This window comes from Artibeus jamaicensis, unplaced genomic scaffold (assembly GCF_021234435.1).
Source record: "Artibeus jamaicensis isolate MK-2021 breed Jamaican fruit bat unplaced genomic scaffold, CSHL_Jam_final contig_497, whole genome shotgun sequence".
Classification (NCBI taxonomy): Eukaryota; Metazoa; Chordata; class Mammalia; order Chiroptera; family Phyllostomidae; genus Artibeus; species Artibeus jamaicensis.
Window position 1 is genome coordinate 11,775,735 of NW_026521863.1, and position 22,835 is coordinate 11,798,569.

At 40.6% G+C, this 22,835-nt stretch overlaps 1 protein-coding gene across 1 annotated transcript in view; it reads right to left on the reverse strand.

Moving 5' to 3' along the window:
* Window positions 1-209: 209 nt before the first annotated feature.
* PPP1R14C (protein phosphatase 1 regulatory inhibitor subunit 14C) overlaps window positions 210-22,835 on the reverse strand; it is a 71,399-nt gene continuing 48,773 nt past the window's right edge. The window contains exons 2-4 of the mRNA XM_037156803.2: window positions 19,575-19,658; window positions 18,284-18,316; window positions 210-376 (exon numbers count right to left, since the gene is read on the reverse strand). Coding sequence (XP_037012698.1) covers window positions 302-376; window positions 18,284-18,316; window positions 19,575-19,658 — 192 coding nt within the window. The 3' untranslated portion in view covers window positions 210-301. The remainder of the gene's footprint in view (window positions 377-18,283; window positions 18,317-19,574; window positions 19,659-22,835) is intronic.

Consider the following 22,835-nt stretch of genomic DNA (forward strand, 5'->3'; position numbering starts at 1 on the left):
ATCGGACTTCTTGAAGAAAATACTGCCTGGCCCAGTCCGTCCTTGGATGTCTGTGTGGTTTGATAACCGCTCATTGGGCTGAAACCAGAGTCGTGATATCTTTGCTATTAAAATAGTACACTAATAAAACCTTTAAAAACAAAAACGCTCTTGAATAAGTGTCTAATAGATATGCATCCCCCCCACACACACACAAAAAAAGTTCCTCGTAAGGACGACTATTCTTTAATATAAGTCCTCGTGAAGTCCAAAGTCCAGGACCTGGTCTTGGTCTCCAGGCAAGTTGTGCCCTGTGCCAGAATCACACAGACTTCTTCTGTGGGGGACTCAGTTTCCTCATGCCTCTGATCCGAGACAGCAGCTCCTTGATAAATTCCTAAAAGAGACCAGAAGAAATGAATATGAGGGGGTCCCTCCATCACGATCTGGGGTTCAAATATGCTTGAAGTAACTGATGCCAAGTGAAGTAACCTCAGTTGATGAGTTTGTAAGGATGTATTAACCCCAACTGGTACAATATGGGAAATTTTTAGACAAAGAAGAGTGCCTAAATTTCATACCACAGCGCCTTCTAACTGCTATACAAATGCTGCTGGATGTTTGATGGGTTTATGTGGAAAATCCTGTAAGTCAAAAGTGCACCGAATACACCTAACCTACAGAAGATCGTAGCTTGGCCTGGCCTACCTTACACGTGCTCAGAACACTGACATTGGCTACAGCTGGACAAAGCTGTCTTCCTGCCGCTTGCCCAGCACCATGAGAGAGTATAGTACAGCATGTCGCTAGTCAGGAGAATATCAAAATTCGAAGTAGGGTTTCTACTAAGTAAATATCACTTTCGCACCATCGTAAAGTAAAAAATCGTTAAGTCGGACTTTCATGAGTCAGGGGTGGTATGTACTCTTTAGAGAGAAAAGCAGGCTGCCTTCATTCACTGACATTGTCTACTTGGCCCCTGCAGGCAGGCACATGTGGTTTAGATCAATGCTTCCAATCCTTTAATACACCTTTAATCCGAGCATACAAATCACCCAGGAAACATGTCAGCTCTGATTTAGTAGGTCTCAGCTGGGGCCTGCAATTCTGCTTTTCCAGCCAGCTGCCAGGTGATGCAGTGTTAGTCTCCACACCACACCTGGAAAGCAAGGCTAGACCAGTGGTTCCTGAACTGGAGTGTGCACCAGAATCACCAGGGGGCCTTATGAGAGCACAGAAGGCGAGGCCACCCCTGCAGTGTCCGATTCAGTAGGTCGCTGGTGGGGGGCCTGAGAACTGGCAAATCTCAGAAGCTCCCGGGCTATGCCTGTGTTGTTGGTCCTGGGATCTTACTGAGAACCACTGGTCTAGACCATCGCAAGAGTCTGATTTTATTTTTACTGCAAATCATAGTTTTAAAAAATACATACGTTTAACATTTACAGTCTGGTATATTAAACACACACCGGAAATAAAACTTTTAGGAACAAACACTATACACAATGCACTCCATATTTTCTATATATTCTAGTTTCACTGACCAGGTAATTAATGCTTGGGGCAAACCTGCTAAAACGATTCTCTGATGCATGGATGAGAACCCAAAGACTGAAGGACTGAAGGACAAGCTAGAAAGGTGTTTGGTTCATACCATCATCACATTTTACAATATTTGGTATCAGCTGACAGAAAAATTTAATAAATTAGCAATGAAACACATTTTACAATGCCTGTGGTCTCTTTAAGGGCAATTTCAGCAGGTGAAGAACGTGGAAGAGAAAAAAATGCGCCCATAGGTTGCATTACTTGCAATGAAATAAAACCTATAGTTGGAGCTCACATACACACAAATATTTGGCTGCTAAAATAAGTCACATTTCTTAGACAAGAATTACTTTGTCTTCCTATTTAGTGTTTGTTGAAGATGAAGCTGACAGCCAATCAGACTTTCTGATGGGCGAGTGACAGCTGGTGAGTGGCAGAAATGAGCAAAAGTACTCAGGGACCCTCCTCCCCATCACAATGGCCCCTGTAATAACACAGCCCTCAGATGACCTCCTGGACCAGTCGCAGCCCTGGCCACAGGCTCCCCCCACCCGGTGATGCCTGCACCTACTCTCTGGTCCAAACACAAAGAGCTCAGATATTTCATATTTCATTAGACACCTCTATTTTCTTTTCTAATCATCTTTTTTCTATTATAAAAGTAATATGAGCTTTTCCTAGGAAACTTGGACAATACAAGCTAGCAACAATTATTCCTCAGAATCAAGCACTATTAACATATTTTCTTCTATGGAACATTTTTTTTTACCTAATTAAGATTATACCATCCTTTCTTCCCACTTAGCATCATGTCAAAGCTTTCCCCAACAACATTAAATTGACTTTCTAAAAATTAATTTTAATGGTAATACAATCCTTTATTGTATAGATTTCTACAATCTGCTTAATTCCCCCAAATATCAATAGATATTTGATTGGTTCCTGGCTTTTCAAAATTATAAACAACGCCACAGTTTGTATCTCTGTGCATCAGTCTTTGCCTTTGGTTTGGATTATTCCCTTTGGGGAGCAATCCAGAAGTGGGTCAAAGGACAACAACATTTTAATCACCACCATTTTTGTTTTTTTAATAAAGATTTATTTATTTACTTTTAGAGAGAGGAGTGGGAGGAAGAAAGAGGGAGAGAAACATCAATGTGTGAGAGATACATCAACCAGTCACGTCTCACGTGCCCTATACTGGGGACCTGGCCTGCAACCCAGGCACGTGCCCTGACTGGGAATCAAACTGGTGACCTTTTGGTTCACAGTCCGGCACTCAATCCATTGAGCTACACCAGCCAGGGCAAATCACTACCATTTTTTTAAGTTGGACAGAATGAAATCTGCATGAGAAAAAGGAGACCCTATTTTACATCTCTGAACATTATTTTATCTAACTTAAAGAATTTTCTAGGATAAAAAAATGCCAAATATTCCCCCTGACAGCCAGTTTCCATTTTGAAGAGTTAAGTGCATTTCCTATCGCCCCTTTTACTATGTGATGTAGACAACATGTTCTGTGCTGCACATACAATTTCAGTTCTGTGGCTTTTAGAATCTGTTACTCAGCTGACTGCTGTGAGAAGTTCCTGTATCTGAGCAGAGATTTCCTTTCTCTTTTTTTTTTTTAAAGCAAAAGGCAAAATTACAAACTCTTATCATTTATCTTGGTAATAAGACTGGTAATTTTTTCTTCACTATTTTAATAACATTTTTCATAAAGATCATTATGAAAATAAAGACTAAAATCATTTAAAGAATAATATAACCTAAACTACAGAAGTTTCTTCTTCAAGGCAAGAGCAATTTGGTAATTTAAATCAAATTCCCTCAAAATGTTTATTATGATATGTATATAAATCTCAGTGATTAAAAAGTTAAAGTAGTTCACCTTATACTATTGTATGTTAGCATTAATGAGTCTCATTTAAAAATTTATATTAACATAATTTATGTCTATTAATATAGTCTATTGTGCATATTTTAAATTGTTCATTAAATTTGCATAACGAGTGCTCAGCTAAGTTAAAAATCAGAAAGATCAATGTTTACTCTCTAGACAGAAGCTTGACAACACCACTTGCAACAGAAAGACTGTGTTGATTGCAGATAATTCACAAAGAAAATTCAAGGATCTCTAACAAAAAATACTGGTTGGTGGCTCTTGGTTCCTATTACTCAAAAACACTCTACATATGTAACAGCAACATGTCTGATTTACTTCCAAAACAGATCACTCACACTTGGGTTGGGAACCCTCATTTGGTCAGAGAAGGGCTGCCCCTTCAAAGAAATGACACTTGAGTTACCACCTGAATTGATAAAATGAAGCCAGTTAGGAGAAGATCTGGGGGCCCAGGTCATGGTGCATGTGCAGAGGCCTTGCAGAGACATGCATGAGAAACTGGGCATTCCTGGCAAAGAAAAGCCAAGGTGAGCATGGGGGGAGCCTTAGTGGAGATGCTGGGGCCAGACTGCCAGGGCCTTAGTGGACACAGATGCTGAGAGGTCATTCCTGGTGCAATGGAAAGCCACTGGTGGCTTTCAAGGAGAAGAATACCATCTGGCTTAGGTTTTCAAAGATCCCTTTGGCTGCTGTGTGAAGAATGGGTTTTGTGGAGACAAGAGGGAAAGAAAGGGCAGGCTGGACTGTTGCAGTGGTCCCGGCCAGGGATGCCAGTGGCTTGGCGTGCAGTGGGTGGAAACCGAGGTGGAAATCAGGAGGTGGATTTGGGGTCCATTCCTGAGGCAGAGCCAGTAGACCTTGCTGGTGGACTGAGTGTGGGGGTAGGTGCTGTGGAAGTTGGGGACAGGAAAGAAAGGAATTGAGGACTTTCATCAGAGGGACATTAGGAGAAAGGTGGTAGCACTTGGTGAGACTGGGGATAACTTCAGGAGAAAAGGTCTGCAGATGTGAGATGCCTGTGAGACGTCCAAGGGGAGATATCATGGGACAGATAAACATGACTTTGGGCTTCGGCTCATGGCTGAATGCACTCGTCTGGGCCCCACCAGCACCTAGACCAGAGGCTTTCAGCTAAAAGCAAACAAACACATCTAAAATATTACATGTGACCCACACATAGTTATAGCAACCTAGAAGACAGAGATATAAGACAAAACCAGAAGTTTTGTGGAAAAAAGACAACTCTTACTATATGTAATACCTCTTGGTATTTTCCAGTCTACTTTATTTTGGGGGAGAAAAAACCCCACAGGCCATAACCAGCTAATGGCTCATCATCCGTATTCAAACAGTAGGCCTTAACCACAGGTGTCTATTTAAATTTAGATTAATTAAAATAAATATTGCCCTGGATGGTGTGGCTCAGTGGATTGAGCATGGGCCTGCCAACCAAGGCATTGCCAGTTCGATTCCCAGTCAGGGCACATGCCTGGGTTGTAGGCCAGGTCCCCAGAATGGAGTGCAACCACACATTGATGTTTTTCTCCCTCTCTTTCCCCTTCCCTTCTCCTCTCTCTAAAAATAAATAAATAAATATAAATAAATAAATAAAATGTAAAATTTGGTTTCTTAGTCATACTAGTCACATTTCAAGTATTCAATAGCCACATATGCCTACTGGCTACCATAATGGACTCTGCAACAATAGAACATTGAATTGTCTCAGAAAATTCTATTGGATAGAGCAGACCACAATCACAGGACTAGAGGCAAAATGATGGAGGAAAGCACAGAGAGGAAAGGAAGGCTGAAGACCAAGGCCAGAGGCCCTCTAACGAGTGAGATCTCATAGAGGAGTTTGAGCCAGCAAAGGCTGGGGGGAAAAAGGAGAGAGAGAGATGGGGAAAAATCCAAGAGAGTATGCTATTAAGAAGCCAAAGGAAGTGTTGGCTAGAAGGTCTTCTATTGTTTCAGGAAGAAAGAGGTGGCCAATGAAGTCAAGAGCTGATGAGGGTTGAGTAAGTCGAAGACAGACAAAGCTATTCAATTGGCAACAAAGGAGCCGTTCTGTGTAGAGTGCGGTGGGGGGTAGAATCATACCAAGGACCAACTGGCCCCAGCTACTATGGAGGCAGGTTGGGGAGGTTTTCTTTCAGCCCCCAAACACCAGCTGACCTGGGGAAGGTGGAGAAGAGGAGGAGCATTTGGGGAAGAGCAGAGTCCAGGATGCTTGTGGACGTGTGTGTGTGTGTGTGTGTGTGTGTGTGTGTGTGTGTGAGATCAAAGGGAACACACATTTCCAGTGACCTTGGAAACCCGACTTTATATAACACGCAGCCGCCTGACTTCCGAGAGACTTCTAAGAAAGAAAGAAGCCAAAGCCGGTCTCTGAGGGGACCTGGCAGCCGCCGTGGAAACAGAAGGTCCTTCCCTGCTCTGCAGTCTCAGCCATGTGGCACTGTCAGGGGGCACAGCACACACGGCAGAGGCCATGCTCTGCCCTGAGCTCTCAGCCCTCCATCCCTCCTGGGCCCTGTGGCTTTCAGCTTCCACCCCCTCCCGGCCACCATGTCTGTGCCAGAGCAGCAGATGGACATGCATTTTGTAATTATCTCCAGAGCCAGGTGTCTGGGAACCTTCCCTAGTCACTCCGAGGGATTTGGCTGTTACCCTCATCAAGGCTACTGCAATGCTCAAATGAAGCTGGCCCCTTCAGAACGTGGGAAAAGCAGAAAACGCGGCATCATTGCGAATCACTGCTTTGTCATAAACTGCACTTACACCGTTCTTTCAGCACTTCAAATCACACAAAAAGATAAATGGACATGATGTAGTAACCCTTTCATTAGAAATATTTTCTGACAGAAGAACTTTTGAAAGGAATGTGGAAACTGCTGCTCAGTGACCAGTGTCACCAACAAAAGTAACCATAAGGTCACACGGGCTCCCATAAAGTGTGCCCAACAGCTCTCTGGCTGCCCAACAGATGCTCAAGCTGCTTTTCAAAAAAAAAAAAAAACACAAAAAACTTATCCACTCCTTCCACAGAATATAGGGCGAAGAGAAGGAGCAGGTGAGGATCCTGCGGGCTGAGATTTACGTGGGTCCGTACTTCTCTGTGTCCTGTCTCCTCTTGGTCACCCCAAACACACTGGCCATTTCCTTAGAAATACATATTCCCAGGAACCATCTGCTCCTGGTCTGAGTCTCCTTGCTGGATGACAGCAAACCAAGTAAGCTTGCAGTCCTCCCACCACAATTTCATTTTGTATTACTTTCAGGTGTACAGCATAGTGGTTAGAAAATCATATACTTTACGAGTGGTCCCCATGATGTTTCCAGTGCCCACCAGGGGCTACACATGCTGTTGACTAGGTTTCCTGTGCTGTTACTTTACATCCCCCTGACTCTTCGGTAACTGACCATTTGTACTTCTTTTTCAAATATATTTTATTGATTATTCTATTATAGTTGCCCATTTTTTATCCCCTTCATTTCCCTCTGTCCTGCACCCCCCTCCTGCCAGCATTCCCCCTTTCAGTTCACGTCCATGTGTCATACATATAAGTTCTTTGGCTTCTCCATTTCCCATACTATTCTTAACCTCCTCCTGTCTATTTTGTACCTGCCATTTACGCTTCTTTTCCCCATTTTCTCCCTCCGCCTCCCTGCTAATAACCCTCCATGTGATCTCTATTTCTATGAATCTGTTCCTGTTCTAGATGTTTGCTTAGTTTGTTTTTGTTTTTGTTTCTTTTAGGTCTGGTTGTTGATAGTTGTGAGTTTGTTGTCATTTTACTGTTCATATTTTTTATCTTCTTTTTCTTAGATAAGTCCCTTGAACATTTCATATAATAGAGGCTTGGTGATGACAAAGCACTTTATCTGCCCTTCCATTCTAAATGATAGCTTTGATGGATAGAGTAATCTTAGATGTAGGTCCTTGCCTTTCTTGACTTCAGATTCTTCTTTCCAGCCCCTTCTTGCCTGCAAGGTTTCTTTTGAGAAACCAGCTGACAATCTTATGGGAACTCCTTCATAGGTGACTGTCTCCTTTCTCTTGCTGCTTTTAAGATTCTCTCCTTGTCTTGAATCTTGAATAATGTAATGATGATGGACTTTGGTGTGTGCTTCCTTGGGTCCAACTTCTTTGGGACTCTCTGAGCTTCCTGGACTTCCTGAAAGTCTATTTCCTTAGCCAGATTAGGGAAGTTTCCCTTCATTATTTTTTCAAATAAGTGTTCAATTTCTTGCTCTTCCTTTTCTCCTTCTGGCACCCCTATGATTCAGATGTTGGAATGTTTAAAGTTTTCGCAGGAGTTCCTAAGCCTCTCCTTGTGTTTCTGAATTCTTGTTTGTTCATTCTGTTCTGGTTAAATGTTTATTTCTTCCTTCTGCTCCAAACCATGTTTTAAGTCCTGGTTTTTTTCCCTTCACTGATGGTCCCCTGTGCATTTTCCTTTATCTCACTTTTCGTAGCCTTCATTTTTTTCCTCCATGTTCCAACCATACTCAATTATTTCTGTGAGCATCCTGATTACCAGTATTTTCAAGTCTGCATCTCAAAAAATAAAATACCATATTTTTCATAATATAAGAAGCACTTTTCCCTTTTAAATTTGGGAGGAATAATGGTTGTTAATACTGCTGTTGAGTTCTGCTTACATTCACATTGGTGAAATATTATGTTATTTATGTTATTAAATATTTTACCACTTTTTTGCTTCAATTTTTTTTTTCCTATTTTCCTCCTCTAAAACCTAGATGTATCTTATGGTCTGAAAAATATGGTAGTAGGAGAAGTACAAATGGGCCTTTACAGAAGAGTCAGGGAGATATGAAGTAACAGCACAGGAAACCCAGTCAATAATATTTGCACTTCTCAGTCCCTTCACCTTTTCCACCCAGCCCCCAGCTCACACATTTTATGTAGCTACTGGACACTTCTTCCAAAAAGCCTGACATTGAGCAGGTGAATAGAAAATGAGGCAAGTTGTGATCGGGTAGAAGAAGAAAATAATTTTTTTAAATTTGAGACATAATTGACATGTAACATTACATTGCTTTCAGGTTCATGCATACAACATGATTTGATACAAGTATATATTGACATAATCACTACAGAAATTCTAGTTAACATTCATCATCACATAGCTACAATATTTTTTCTGTGGTGAGAACTTTTCAGATCTCCTCTCCTAGTGACTTTCACATATACAATATTAACTATAGTTAGTATGCTCTGCAAGAAGAATTTCTACATCCAAGAAAGTTTAGATAAGTGGGGACAATGGAAGGATTGTAGGTATCTCTAAAAACAAGATAGCAACCCCGAAAGCAGTTCCAAATGGCAAAATGTCCTCACTGAAGAACATGCTAAGCATTTAAAACCACACTGTAAACTTTCATCAGCCTGAACATTCCGTACACACAGGAGGCCAAAGGGGTAGGCAGTGAATCAGCACTGATAAGCACAGCTCAGGCGGTCCCCAGCCCAACCTGAGGCTGGGATTGCTCCCTGCAGTCACAGGCATTCAGCACCATAAGCAGCATCATCACTCCCCACTGAGACATTTCATTCCTCCCCTGTTAGGGGAGGGGGCGGATAGTGTTGTTTACCATGGGAGAGGTTCATTGGCTGACAGGGCACACCAGATCTGATCCTATTTCTCATGATCTGCAAAGAGGCTTATGAATCTGTTCTGGGTTGGGGTTTGTGCCAGCTGTTGGTATAATCACTTCTGCCAACAGAAATTCCTGCAGGTCTTAACTGTATCCTGGATGATCCACACCCCTGCCCCCCATTTCCTTTAACTTAAAACCACTGACACTATTTTGTCCATTTATTTTCTTGACTATCTGCCTTCGAAGATTAATTTGTTCTGCTGCTGAGAGCAGTCCCCATAATCTATTTTAGAGATTTGTACCACTGCTCTTGGGCTAATTTATTTTGTACCCAAATTCTAGCCTTCATTTGTATGCAGAACAACAGATCCTTTGCCCTCACCATATTCAACCTTACTAGGGTTTAATTCTTCACTTACTAATAGGTTTCTCAAAATCCATACACTTGCAATTCAGACAATATAAAATAAAGTCCACATTAAGTAATCCAACCAATGCAAATAATCAAGTGGAGTTAATTCAGAAAAATTACAATCTTCCACATCAAGTATCTCATTATCAATCATGGACAATAGCATTTGCTACAAATACTTCAGTCTTACCTAAATGAAAGAAACCCATTTGCAAACTGTTTGAAATTTGGTTTTGTGACTCCATTTGCCAAAAAATGTAGAAATCCAAGTCATTTCTGGGATTGACCTTAACTCATATTGTTTCTTCTGTCTAAATAAGCCTAAACACAAGAAAAGAATGTGGAGCTTTTAAAACATGATCATTCCTTTTGAATTTAACAGAGGAAAAAAGGCCAAAAAGAAAATCAGAATCATTTAGAAATGCCAACCTTTTAAAGGTCCACTGCCCTTTAAGGCCTGCATCCTCCTCCATCTCTTCCTTAAAAAAACAAAAATCACTAATTACTGGAGAAAAGCATTCCAAAGACTAGATGCATGTGGCTCTTCCTACGATGGCATCTCCTTTTTCTTATGTTACGTGACAATTCCTGTTCTCAACATCACCACTATTCTCATGGTCCTCCTGCCTCTAAGACTCTGTAGTAAGGAATTTAACCTTGCCCAAAAAGACATCTGGTCTTTGCCCTCAGCTCCTAGGAGGCAAGCTCTAAGCCCTTGGAATGTCCTGCCTAATGAAAGTGTCTTTGTTTACCTAGGGTCTTGGGGCATGCAAGGCAGTCTCACAATGCAATTCAGGATGGGGGCTTTGAGTCCAATGAATGGTACTAGCTCAATACCCAGAGGGGCTGCAGACTTGAGGTTACAGTGGACAGTCAACTATGACCATGAGACCAAGTCCCAATGAAAAGCATAAACCTCCAGGCTCAGATGAGCTTCTCTGGTTGGCAATGTTCTCTACACACTGCCATACATCATATCTGAGAGTCAACACTGTCCATGACCCCACTTGGAAAGGGCCCCGGGAGGCTCTGCATTTGGAACTTTCCTGGACACTGTCCCATGAAGCTCTTCCCTCTGCTGATTTTAATTTGTATGTAGCCTTTGTCTGTAACAAACTGTAACTGTGAATATGACAACTTTCATTGAATTCTGTGGGTCCCTCTAGCCAAATATGAAATACAAGTATGGTCGTAGAGACCCGTGGACCTGCAGTTGGTGTCAAAAGTGAAGATTGTCTTGTGGATGGTTTCCTACCTCTGCAAGAATGCTGAATAAAGACCAGGAAATAAATGCAGTTTTGTTCCATAACTACATGCCTTTAGCAACCTTAGCTAATATCTCTTGGTTGATTTTCCACAGTGAAGACAATCTTATTTTTTTTAGGCTTTATTTATTTATGTTTAGAGACAGGGGAAAGGAGGGAGAAAGAGAGGAAGAGAAACAAGGATCAGTCATCCCTCCTATGTTACCCAACCAGAAAGACGAACCCGTAACCCAGGCATGCGCCCTGATCAGAAATCAAACCACTGACCCTTTGCTTTGTGGGACGATGCCCAAACAACTGAGTCACACTGGTCAGAGCAATGAAGACAATCTTAATGGGGTTTATAAATATTTCAAAGTGGAGCCTGTGCTCACCTAGTAAGAATTCAGAGAGAGGCAGTGAGAAGCAGGCAGAGCACAGGATGTCAACCCGCTTGCGGGTCCAACTGCCAGTTCCAGCACATCCTGGCTCTTTTTCCTGTGCCAAGGAGGCTGGCACGCAAAGAGCCGTAATCTAAATGCATGAGCAGTTGGCAGACTGGGACCCACATCTTTTTGGCTACTAGATAAATTTACTCATGTTTCTGGTCAGTGAGTCCCACCTGCCTAATCACACAAAACATAATAAGGGTCTCGTGGCCAGTGGCTACAACCACACAAATGTCATTTTCATCCGATTGCAGTCTTTCTCTGAAAGCTCCCAATTTCCTCACCATTCAGAAATATTGTTCTGAAGGTTGTATTCCAAGTCACCAATCTAGCGTTCAAGCTCTATTCCTCACCCCAACCCAAAATTACTGTCTCTTTGGAGGAAACCCCATGAAGAGACAGATGGGGGGGCTCCACTGTGTGCAGACTCTCAGACCCATTAAACTGGAGTTAAGTGGCTGCCACCGGGCTTTTCCCAGCAAGTACAAATGCCCTAAAATCACATTCTGTTAAACAATTTGGTTCCTAACTTAGAAAACCACGGGACAAGCTGACATTGCTGTCCTTTTATATCCTTTCATTTTCATGTTCTTTGAGCATTCAATTATGACCATAGTTAACTGTGGCCTTGTAAGAGATTGTTTTCTAAATGAACATACAGCCCTGGCCAGTATGGCTCAGCTGGTTGGAGTGTTGCCCTGTAGCCAAATGGTTGCGGGTTTGATTCCTAGTCAGGGCACCCATACCCAGGTTGTGGGTTCAAATCCTGGGCCAGGCATGGGTACATGTGATCCCCAAGTCCAGATGTGTATGATTCCCCTATTGGGGCACCAATCTCGTGTCTGGGCATGTACAGGAGGCAACCAATCAATGCTTTGCTCTCACATCAATATTTCTCTCTCTCCCTTTCTGTCCCCCCTCCTCTCCCTCTAGAACAAATAAAAAAAAAAAAACAATGTCCTTGGGTGAGGGTAAAAAAAATTAACTAAAATGGACATACAGATTCACTGCTTTATGTAAGTCCCTACATTAGTCACAGGTATATAAGATGTTCAATAACCATTTGTTGAGCAAATGAGTAAAAAGAACACAGCAAAATGCCAAACCTTGTCTCTCCAACCACCCACACAGCCTCTCTGTGTTGTAAATACCCAGTTTATTTTTTCTCTCCACCGCAACTGACCCAGTGAACAGGGACTGTGAGCACTTCCACATACATATAAGCTGAAGAATATTTTACAGGGATTAAAATGCTAAATGGATGAAGAACTTTTGTGATCGGGAAGCGTTTATAACAGTCACCACCAAAGCATGTCAGAGAAGTGAGATATAGTCACCATGACACCAAGGCAAAAAATGGGAAGTCTGCCGACTGCCAGCACAGAAGAGCAAAGCAGGCCTGCCTGCATAATTCTTTTTAGAAATCGCAGTCGGTACCATCAGAACCACTGAGAGCTTCAGTTATCGCTTTCCTGTACTTGATGTGGCCGTGACATTTCTGTGACCGGGCAGATTACAGACACCCACTTCCTACCACTTCTTCCTAGATTTAATCACCTACATGAACCTCTGATGTACCATATTTTACCGGGTATAATGCATACTTTTTTTGCCCAAATTTTGGAGGGAAAAATAAGGCTGTGCATTATACCTGGGTCACATACCAGTGTACATTACACATGATTATATACCATGGGTATAATAATCCCATGTATAATGAGCTAAAAAACATGGGTGTGCATTATACATGGGAAAATACGGTATGTCAAATTACACACTTTGATTGCTAGAGGGATAGGAAATACCCCAACTTCTGTTTCACAGAAATGAGATAAATGCACAGAAAGAAAAATCTTGTATTTATCGGAGAACAACGGCATAGCCACCTCCCAATGTAAAAAGGAGTTTCTAAAAATCCTTTGATTACACTGGTAACTCCCTTAACAGATGCCCTCAATATTCAATGAATTTTCTGTCCACCATACCAATACAATGGACGTGACCTTATGTGATCCAGAGATTTGAAAACCATGCAAAGTTAAAGTGAGAAATAAAAGAAGCTCCTCCCCATCCTCCCGTCCCCAATTGTTACAATGTCCACTAGGCTGCTGCTGCTGATGTTCCAAATTCAAGTAATAACCCAAACAAAAATACTCCTTTTCTTCTTGCATTACATAAAAAATACCCTTTTTCTACCTTTAAATCAGCCCTATTTTAATACCAACTACATCAGAAATGGCATTCACTCAATTATACTGCCTGTTTCAAAAAAGTCCAAGTCTGAAAAAATTTACAGGTCACAAACTGACAGTTTGGAAAGTGGGAAATCACAAGTACTTTTTTTATTAGTCCAGGACTTCTGTATCTGACAGAGGGTCAAAAGTCAGATTCATTTTTAGTTTTCTGAGGAAATTCCATACTGTTTTCCACAGTGGTTGCACTGGTCTGCATTCTCAACAACAGTGCACTAGGGTCCTCTTTTCTCCACAACCTCACCCACACTTGTTTGCTGATTTGGTTATGATGGCCATTCTGCCCGGTTTGAAATGGTATCTCATTGTGGTTTTAATCTGCATCTCTCTGATATCTAGTGATGCTGAGCATCGTCTCATATGTCTCTGGGCCCTCTGTGTGTCCTCCTTGGAGAAGTGTCTGTTCAGACATTTTTTAATTGGATTGTTTATTTGCTGGTGTGCAGTTCTGTGAGTTCTTTATATATTTTGGAGATCAAACCTTTGTCCAAGGTGTCATTGGCAAATATATTTTCCATATGGTTGGTTCCCTTTTTATTTTGCTGATGTTTACTTTAGCTGCACAAAAGCTTTTTAATTAGATGTAGTCTCATTTGTTTATTCTTTATATCCCTTGCTTTAGGAGACATATTGGTGAAACTGGTAGATTTTTCAAAGTCTTGAACTATTCGAATAATTCAAGAACATCATTGTTTGTGAATTTTGGTATTTTGCATATTTACTACATAATGGAGAAGCATTACGTTATATAGAACCAGATTAACTAGCATGTGCCAAACTTCATGTTACTGTATTTTTAGGATTATAAGATGCACCGAACCATAAGACACACCTAGGTTTTAGAGGAGAAAAATAGGAAAAATTTTTGAAGCAAAAAAATATGTAAGGTATTTAATAACCTATGGCCCCACTACAGTGCTGGCCCCCCAACATTCAGATTATAAGATGCACCACCTTTTTCTCTCAAATTTTGGGGAAAAAGAGCATCTTATAGTCCAAAAAATACGGTATGTGTTTTATTTCGTACCTTGACTTCTCCATTAATTATGTCACTTAGATGAATTACAGAGCTTTCCTATGTTTCAAATTCCCTGACAACAATAGTGTCAACCTCATAGCTTTGTTGTGAAGACAAAATGAGTTAATACACATGATATGATTAGATTGGTGCCTAACATGTGCTTAGTAATGGTTTAGCAATTTTATTGTCGTTGTTACTATCACTAAAATCCAAGGAGGTCATTATTAGTTCCACATTCAAGGCTTGGGGAAATTGGAAAAAGTGCTTAAAGTCACACACATTGACTACTGGTGCTGGCATAAGACCCTTGATTTGAAGTCTAGTCTTTTTACCTCCCGCTGTGCCTCTGCAATAAGACTATAAAAATGTATCTGAATCAGCAGTGATCTCTTCCTTATGCTTCTAACTTCAAAGCAGCATAATTGTATGTAAAATCCATTTGATTAAAAAAAAAATAGCACTCCCAGAGAAAGCTATTTGAAAAAGAGCATCACTCATTATTAGGCATTTAGTTGAGTTAAGACAAAACCCTTTAATGCCCTGAAAGTATTACTGAGTTAAGTAGCTTTGGAAAATCAGCAGGATGGAAAGAAAGGGTACAAGATCAGCAGTCAGGACCTTGGAGTTAAGTCCTGGCCTCTTTGCCCACTCCTGTGAGGTCTTAGATAAGTTACCCACACTCTTCAAGTGATGATTGTGAAGATAGAGTAAGAGAATGCTCAATATCACAACGTGAACTACAGAGCCCTGGGAAAATACAAGCTATTTTTAAAAATCATCACAATCCAGGTGCCAGGAAAATTGATTTCTTTGATAATTTTTCTCAAAGGAAAAATTATCCAACCTTTTCTGAAATGATCCTTTAATAGACAGATAAATTTGGATGAAAAACTTGGGAGAACAGGGCTCATTTAGGTGAGAACTTGAAAATGACATCTTACTGCTGCCTGACTGCAGAGCCAATCAGAAGAGAAAGCAGCAAGTCCAACCCTTCCCACCTAAAAACCCAAACCTGAACTTCTCCATCTAGAAAAACTGAAGAAAAGGGAAATACAAAGTAAATAAATGGCAGGTCTACACCCAGCAGCTCAGACTCACTCTCAGCCACAACCTCCCATTCCACATCACACGCTAAGTCATCAACAGTATTTCATTATTCTCTGTCTAATCCTTCACAATCATTCAATATGACTCTCCAAATAAATAATTATTTCAACTCTTACATTAACCCCCCAACTGTAAGTAAAGAAGTTCTGTTTCCAAAGAAACTAAATGGCAAGATCTGTTGCCTCCTTCCCATTCTTGGTCCAGTGGGTGGGGAAAAAAGGTCCAAACAGCAACGTTGGAGTGGTCCCCCTGCTCCATACTCACATGCCATAAAAAAAATCTTGTTTGTAACCTAGTGATTCCATGGGGAGACCCACCAATTGACAGGCTGTGCTCACACGTGCAGATTTTAATCAGCTTACTGGCTGCCTAATGCTCAAACATGAGTCCACTCCTAAAACCCAGCAAAGACAGATGAAAATAGACAAAAAAAAAAAAAGATGGATGCAGAGAAAACAGAGGGAATATTCAAATAGAGAGCACAGTATTCTTAAAATGCCAAAACAACAACTACAAAAAAGAAAACATCTGATTAATATCCTAAAAGAGAAAAAGAATAGACCACATCAAGAAAACAAGAAGAAATACTAAACCAAAATAATGACCAGAGACCAAGAAAGAGCTCTTTGATATAAAAATAAAATAGCTGAAATTTTAAAATATCAGGAAAAAGGCCAGAAGATAAAGTCGAGGAAATATTTCAGCAGGGAGAACAAAAAAAGATCAAGAGGATATAAAACAAAATAGAAAAGTTAAGAAATTAGACACCCCATCCAGAAGATATACCATCTAAATAATAAGAGAGTGAACCATACAGACTTCTGAGGAAAAAAATAATAAAATATAATTTTTGAAGAACTGAAAGATATGAATCTTCAGACTAAAACAGCTTGCAAAATGCCCAGGATTTGAGTAGAAAAAGACCCACATTAGCGCATATTATAAAATTCAAAATGTGGAAAAAATCCTAAAAGTTCACTGAAGGGGGAAACACAGGTCACATACAAATAAATGTCTGAGAATAGAAATAGCATTGAACTTCTTAACAACAGAAGTAATACAACAATAGACTAATGCCTTTAAAAGCGAGTTTTAATAATGAATTTTTATTATTCTGGAATTCTATATTGTCCCAACTATACTGATCAAGATTTATTTTCATATACGAAAGGGTTCAAAAAAATTACTTTCTGTGCATTGTTTCCCAAAAAGCTACTGGGTGATGCACTCTAATTGAGGAATTCTGGGATTTAAGAAATAAAGCATCTAATATAGAATAGCAGTAAACAGAAATCTCAGCACAGTAGCTACTCAGTAAAGCTAGAGAATAATTTCTCCAGAATGTTGTGCAGGGGCTCCAGAAGGAAAGTCTGAAGTGGGGGGAAGGTAATGATGTGTTTGAGCATATGTAAAAAACATTATTGCGTATTCAACAAAGATACTGGAGAGTTCAACAAAAAATAGCAATAGATAGCACAAAGACAAAATAAAGACAAGGTAACTGTCAACTCCAAGAAAAACAAAGGGCTATATAAGAAAGGGGCCACGGTCATATCTTACTCTTTGGTTTAGCAGTGAATAACATTTGTTTAAATCATAATATGATTATACTTGACTATTAACAGAGACCATTAAATAACTTTATAAAGGGGGTGAAGGGAAATACATTGTGTGGTGAGTGAGAGGGCTGCCACATTGCCCCTTAAGTCATAAATGAAAAAAAAAGCTGTAAAGGCATAGTTAGAAATATAAGAGTAAATAGCAGGAAAACAGCCGAAAGTGGCTGTGTGCTTGAATAAAAACATATAAATATAATATATGAATATAAAGCACATACCTTTAGGGAGGGATATTGATGGGTGGGAGAGACACTGCTATTTTTTTGTTATAAGCTAATGTTATGTTTGACTTTCAAAATGAGGATTATGTATGACATTGATTAAAATATATTTTCATAACTAACATTAAAATTAAAAACTTTATAACTGCAAGATATAATCATATAAATGTAAACTGGAGCTAGTATAAAACTGATTGCAAACCAAGTGATCATAAAACACCCAGTCATTTAAATCTTAAACACTCTTCTAAAAGCATGCTTTCCCTCCACTTTTAATAAAACCACTTAAAAAACCGGAAGTCCTACCACTAAATGGACTCTGATGAATCTTCCAATTTCTTTTTTACCCATATTTTCATAACTGATCAAACCCTTAATTCCCACACGATTCTTTCAGGCATTAGAGTATACATTAAATGCTTTGGTCTAATCAAATTAATATACTTTGTTTTTCACATTAGTATTTACACACTTAGTAAATATCCAAACAAAGCATAAATGTATTCTTCCAAGAAAACCAACTGTTCAATTCTGAATAATAGAATTGGCTTTAAGTTTTTTAAAAATACATACCAGTACACTATTAGAATGTATTCTCCAGTTACAAACCTTAGACTTTCACTAAAATGATTCCAAACCCTCTCACAATTGAAGTTTACCTTTTACATAAAAGCAAGCATGAGATTCCATCGGCTCTAAGTCTTGCTAAACCAGACATGTGTAGGCTTACAGATAAGGAAGGTAGTACTATTCACACAGATGCACTTCCCTTAGGATAATAATTGCTACTCAGTAGGGACTTAATCAAACCCATTTATTGTGGTTTAGCTTTAAAAATAGACAAGTTGATTTAATAAAGAACAGTTCAAACATGACATTTAGGAAACATGATTTCTTTACCTCTGTTGGTTTGTAGCAGTCTACGAGAGCTTCCTAGAATGAAGTACACAGAAGGCAAGTTTTATTATTTTAAAATTCAACTGCATTTTAAAAATGAAATTAAAAACTATTTCATCTGTAGCATACTACTCTAAACATGGTAAATCAGCATTTCCTATCAACTCTAGAATCACACTTTATATCTTTAGATGGCTAATGGGTGCTGAAATAAGAGTTATGTCCTTTCTATGCACAAATGCCTTACCCTCTCCAGATCACACACACACATGCACACACACTTTCCTTTGGGCTGCCAGCTTGGTTACTAACAAACTGGATAGACTTGAACTGAGACAACCTGTGAAAGATGGTGACAGTCACACTGGACAAGGAGGGGCCTAGCTGAAAACCAAAGGGGATGACCTGACAGTAGCTAAAGCCCCTTTCAAGTTCTCAATTTTAGGAAAACTTTATGTCATTACATTCTGCATTGAACGGATACCTGCTTTAATTTTTTGACTTTCATCTCCCAATTAAATTTACTCACAAGAAAATAATCATTACACTGAAACTATTCACCACTCAAGGGACATTAGTAATTGTTAACACATTAAACACATTAATATACCGAAATGTGCCCTTTGATTGCCTTCAGCGATCATTTGCCACTGGCCACAGCCAACAGCTATTAACGATAATTATCAGTGAACATTAGAAACCTTGGCAGGTCCAGAGGTTTATGGGTTTTAGAAACTCCCAAATACAGATTTTAAAATGACAGATTTGATCACCTCTGGAAAGGAAAATAAACATTGCCTTACTCTGGACTAAGGAACCATGAAACATCTCAACATGCATAGTTGTCCCAGGATGCTACCAGGTAAGCATACTCTGACAAAAGGTATTTTATTAAACAGAATTACGTTGTAAACAATCTTTCGTAGAAAGGAATGTCATGAATGATATAATCCACAACTGCAAGACCAGAGTCCTGGGTTTGGACACTCCCATTCTAGCTTAGCCCTTCTTTGCATACAACTGTGGGGCATCACTTCTTTCTCCAGCAAGAGGGTCTGTGGAGGCAGAACCAGCTCGCCCTCTCAAGAAGATGAGGCTGGACAAATTCATAGCTATAAGGTGCTTCGGGAACTGACTGTCATCAAGAACTGCTTTATCATCAGAGGGCAATTATCATTGCCTGAGAGCTGGTGCCGACACCTCCGCAGGCAAAGTCTACGCAGGCCAAGCTCTGGAGACCCAGGTGGATTCCCTATCTATAACCGGAAGGTTCCAGATTTTGAAAGCTGCTTACCCGTAACTTTAAAGCTCTCTCCTCTTCACTGTCTGCATCGAGAAGATCATCAATGTCAATTTCCACATCTGGCATTTCTTCTTCCTGGAGGACAAATGGAAGGCATTCTGTTTAGTGGGAAACTACATTGTACTGAACCAACTTAGCTGAGTGAAATAAATGACCAGATCATGAATGTAAGGGGGTTGATAATACGGGCAGAAGGAGAGACTAAGAGAAAGGGGAGGGAAAGGAGGAGAAGGAAGGGGAAATGGGAGAAAGAGAGGAAAGAGGGGGAGAGGGAAAATAAGAAAAAGGAGGGAGAAGGAGGGAGAAGGGGAAGAAGAGAGAGAGAAAAGAGAATGAGCAGGTAGAGGGAAGAGGGAAACAAAGGAGGTTTAAGAGCTACAAAGCAGTAAAAAATAAAATTTCTGCTATGGCAGAAACCTGCAATTCTGAGTACCCAACAGGGACTGATCTTCAAATCACAGAAAAGGCTGTGAGAGGCATGGTTTCCTGCCCAATGGTCACCTTTCACTTGGTGTCTGTACCGATCTTTGATCTTTCCCAGGGATTAAATAACTCCTTTTTGGTTCTGGGTCTGGCAAAAACTTGACTCTGCCACAGGTTTCTGAGGCTGAGCGCTTGGGTGAACCTCACCTGAGCCCAACCCCAGTTACTGACTCAGGAGAGAACTCCTGACTCAAATGAAATCAGTGAGGGGCTCTAGCAGTAGAAGCTCTTCGGACAGAAGCGTCCCTCCTCTGATCTGAGAGTGGGCCAAGGAAGCTCCCAGTTAGCCTGGAAATTGTTAGCAGTCATCATGATGACCATAGAGGAGTGATTCTGACTCCACAAGGAGGAGAGTAGGAGAAATGAGAAAGGAAGGTTCTGGATCACACCACTGAGGCACCAAGTCAAACCTCCCCTAAAACTGGGATATTCACAAGTAAATCCTTGTTGTTATTTCAGCCAGAATGACTGGGGTTTAATATTCTCCAATCCAGAAAAGAGGGCAAGGAAGCCCAGGTGGAATGTGGTGAAAGACCTCACTAACTGGACTCTGTACTTCACTCCAAAGTACATGTTGGCTGCTTCTCGTTTCCTTTTACCTGATCTTCCCCATAGCTCTGAGAATGTCAAAGTCAAACCACATTTAAGAAAGGCTGTAATTTTCCATTTCATCTCCCCATTAGGTGTCAGTCACTTGCATTCCAACCCCTCCAGGCACAGGGATGGGTGAGAAGCATCCACGGAAGTGACAGAGAAACCTGTGTGGGAACACTTGTGCATGCGCCTGGCCTAGCCATTCTGTGTTAGCTGCATTGTCTGGTCTTCAGGGCCAAGGCTGACTTTCTGAGTCTTTTCTTTCTAGTACATTCACTACGTAATAGTGCTCAACCATTTTTCCTCGTGTTCCAATGCAAAAGAGAGGACCCAAGCATTTTAAGGAAACTGAAGAATATGACACACTGTTATAAAATAATAATAATTATATATTACTAATAGAGATTATTATAAATATAAATATATGTAAATGTATATATACATATATATAATCTGCCTCTGGTTCTCCTATGAATAAGAGTGCTGGGAGAATTTTCTCTTGTAACATTTACTTCTTGACCTCAGTTCCTGACACAGAACTCCTAACCCCCTTGTAATTTCCTGGGTGATGGCAGCCTCTTTGGTTCTAATAAGGAGACTCTTGGCAGCTCCTGGGCAGGGGCCGGTCATAGGAAAGACCAAGCCATAATTAGAAGGCTGGAACTTTCCACTCCACCCTCCATCCTCCTGGAAGGGAAGAGGGGCTGAAAATGGGGTTTTACTAATCAATCAGGCTGATGTGATGAGGCCTCCGTAAAAATCATGACAGAATGAGGTTTGAGGACCTTCTAGGTTGGTGAACACATCTACGTGCTGGGAGGGGGCACACTCAGCTCCACAGGGACAGAAGCTCCTGCGCTGGGGACCCTTCGAAACCTCACCCTGTGTCCCTCTTCATCTGGCTATTCATCTTTATTGTGTCCTCTGTAACAAACCAATAAAAATTAAGTATTTCTTTTAGTTCAGTGAGTCATTCTAGCACATTACTGAACCCATGGAGGGGGTCATTAAGAGTCCCAATTTATAGCTTGTGGGTCAGAAGTACAGTAGACCACTTGAGACTTGAGATTGGCATCTGAAGTGGAAGCACCTTGTGGGAATGAGCACTTAACTTGTGGGATCTGACACTGTTTCCAGGTAGAATTGGATTGGATTGGATCGGATTGGATTGAGTTGCTATGAGAAAGACCCACACATTTGGTGTCAGAAGTGTGGCCAGTGCAGTAATAGTGTGAGAGTAAAGGAGAAATGTAGGAGGAGCGTGTTTTCCTACCTAACTACCCTCAGTAATACTTACTCCTGAGGGCAGGTCCTCAGGAGGCATAAAGGGTTCTAGGAAAAGCATCCTCTTGAAAACCTCAAGTGACTCATTCCCATGTATATTGAGGATTTCTGTTTAGATCATTTGATTAGGTATTCAGTGGGATAATCCACTTCAAAACCAGTATTTATCAATGTGTCTTTGGTCTCATCTGCAAAGTTCTACCTAATAGAAGAGAGGTTTCGTATCCATCAACATAATTTTTGTATTTATAATTATCATTACTTATTAACAAAAGCCAATGGTATAGAAATAGGAAGCTTATTTTTTTAAAGATTTTATCTATTTACTTTTAGAGAGAGGGAAGAGAAGAGAAAGAAAAAGAGAGAAACATCCACGTGCACAAGCAAACATCCATTGGTAGTTGTGTGTCGTACTGCCCCGGCCAGGGACCTGGCCTGGGATATGCCCTGGCTGGGAATTGAACCGCGACCTTATGGTTCACAGGCCAATGCTCAACCCACTGAGCCACAACAGCCAGGACAAAAATAGGAAATTTAAATATTTGATGAGAACAAGGCTAAAGGGTGGCCACTGCTCAGGGTTCCAGTGTTGGACAGCCCAAGCCAAAGGCCAGCTCTGCCACTAACTCTCGGGGTGACTCTGGTCAAGTGCCTTAACCTTTCTGGCCTCAGTTTCCCCACCTATAAAAATGGTAACAACTACCTCAACACATTGATGTTTACATTAAATTAGCTAATTGATATCGAATTCTTAAAATAGTACCTGGCACACCACTAAGACTTCTTGATTACTGATTATTGTTTCTTTACTATTGGGACATATGTAATCCCTATTAAAAAGCTCAGATAAAACAGAAGTTGGGCATAGAGTAGAGGGGTAGCTCTAAAATC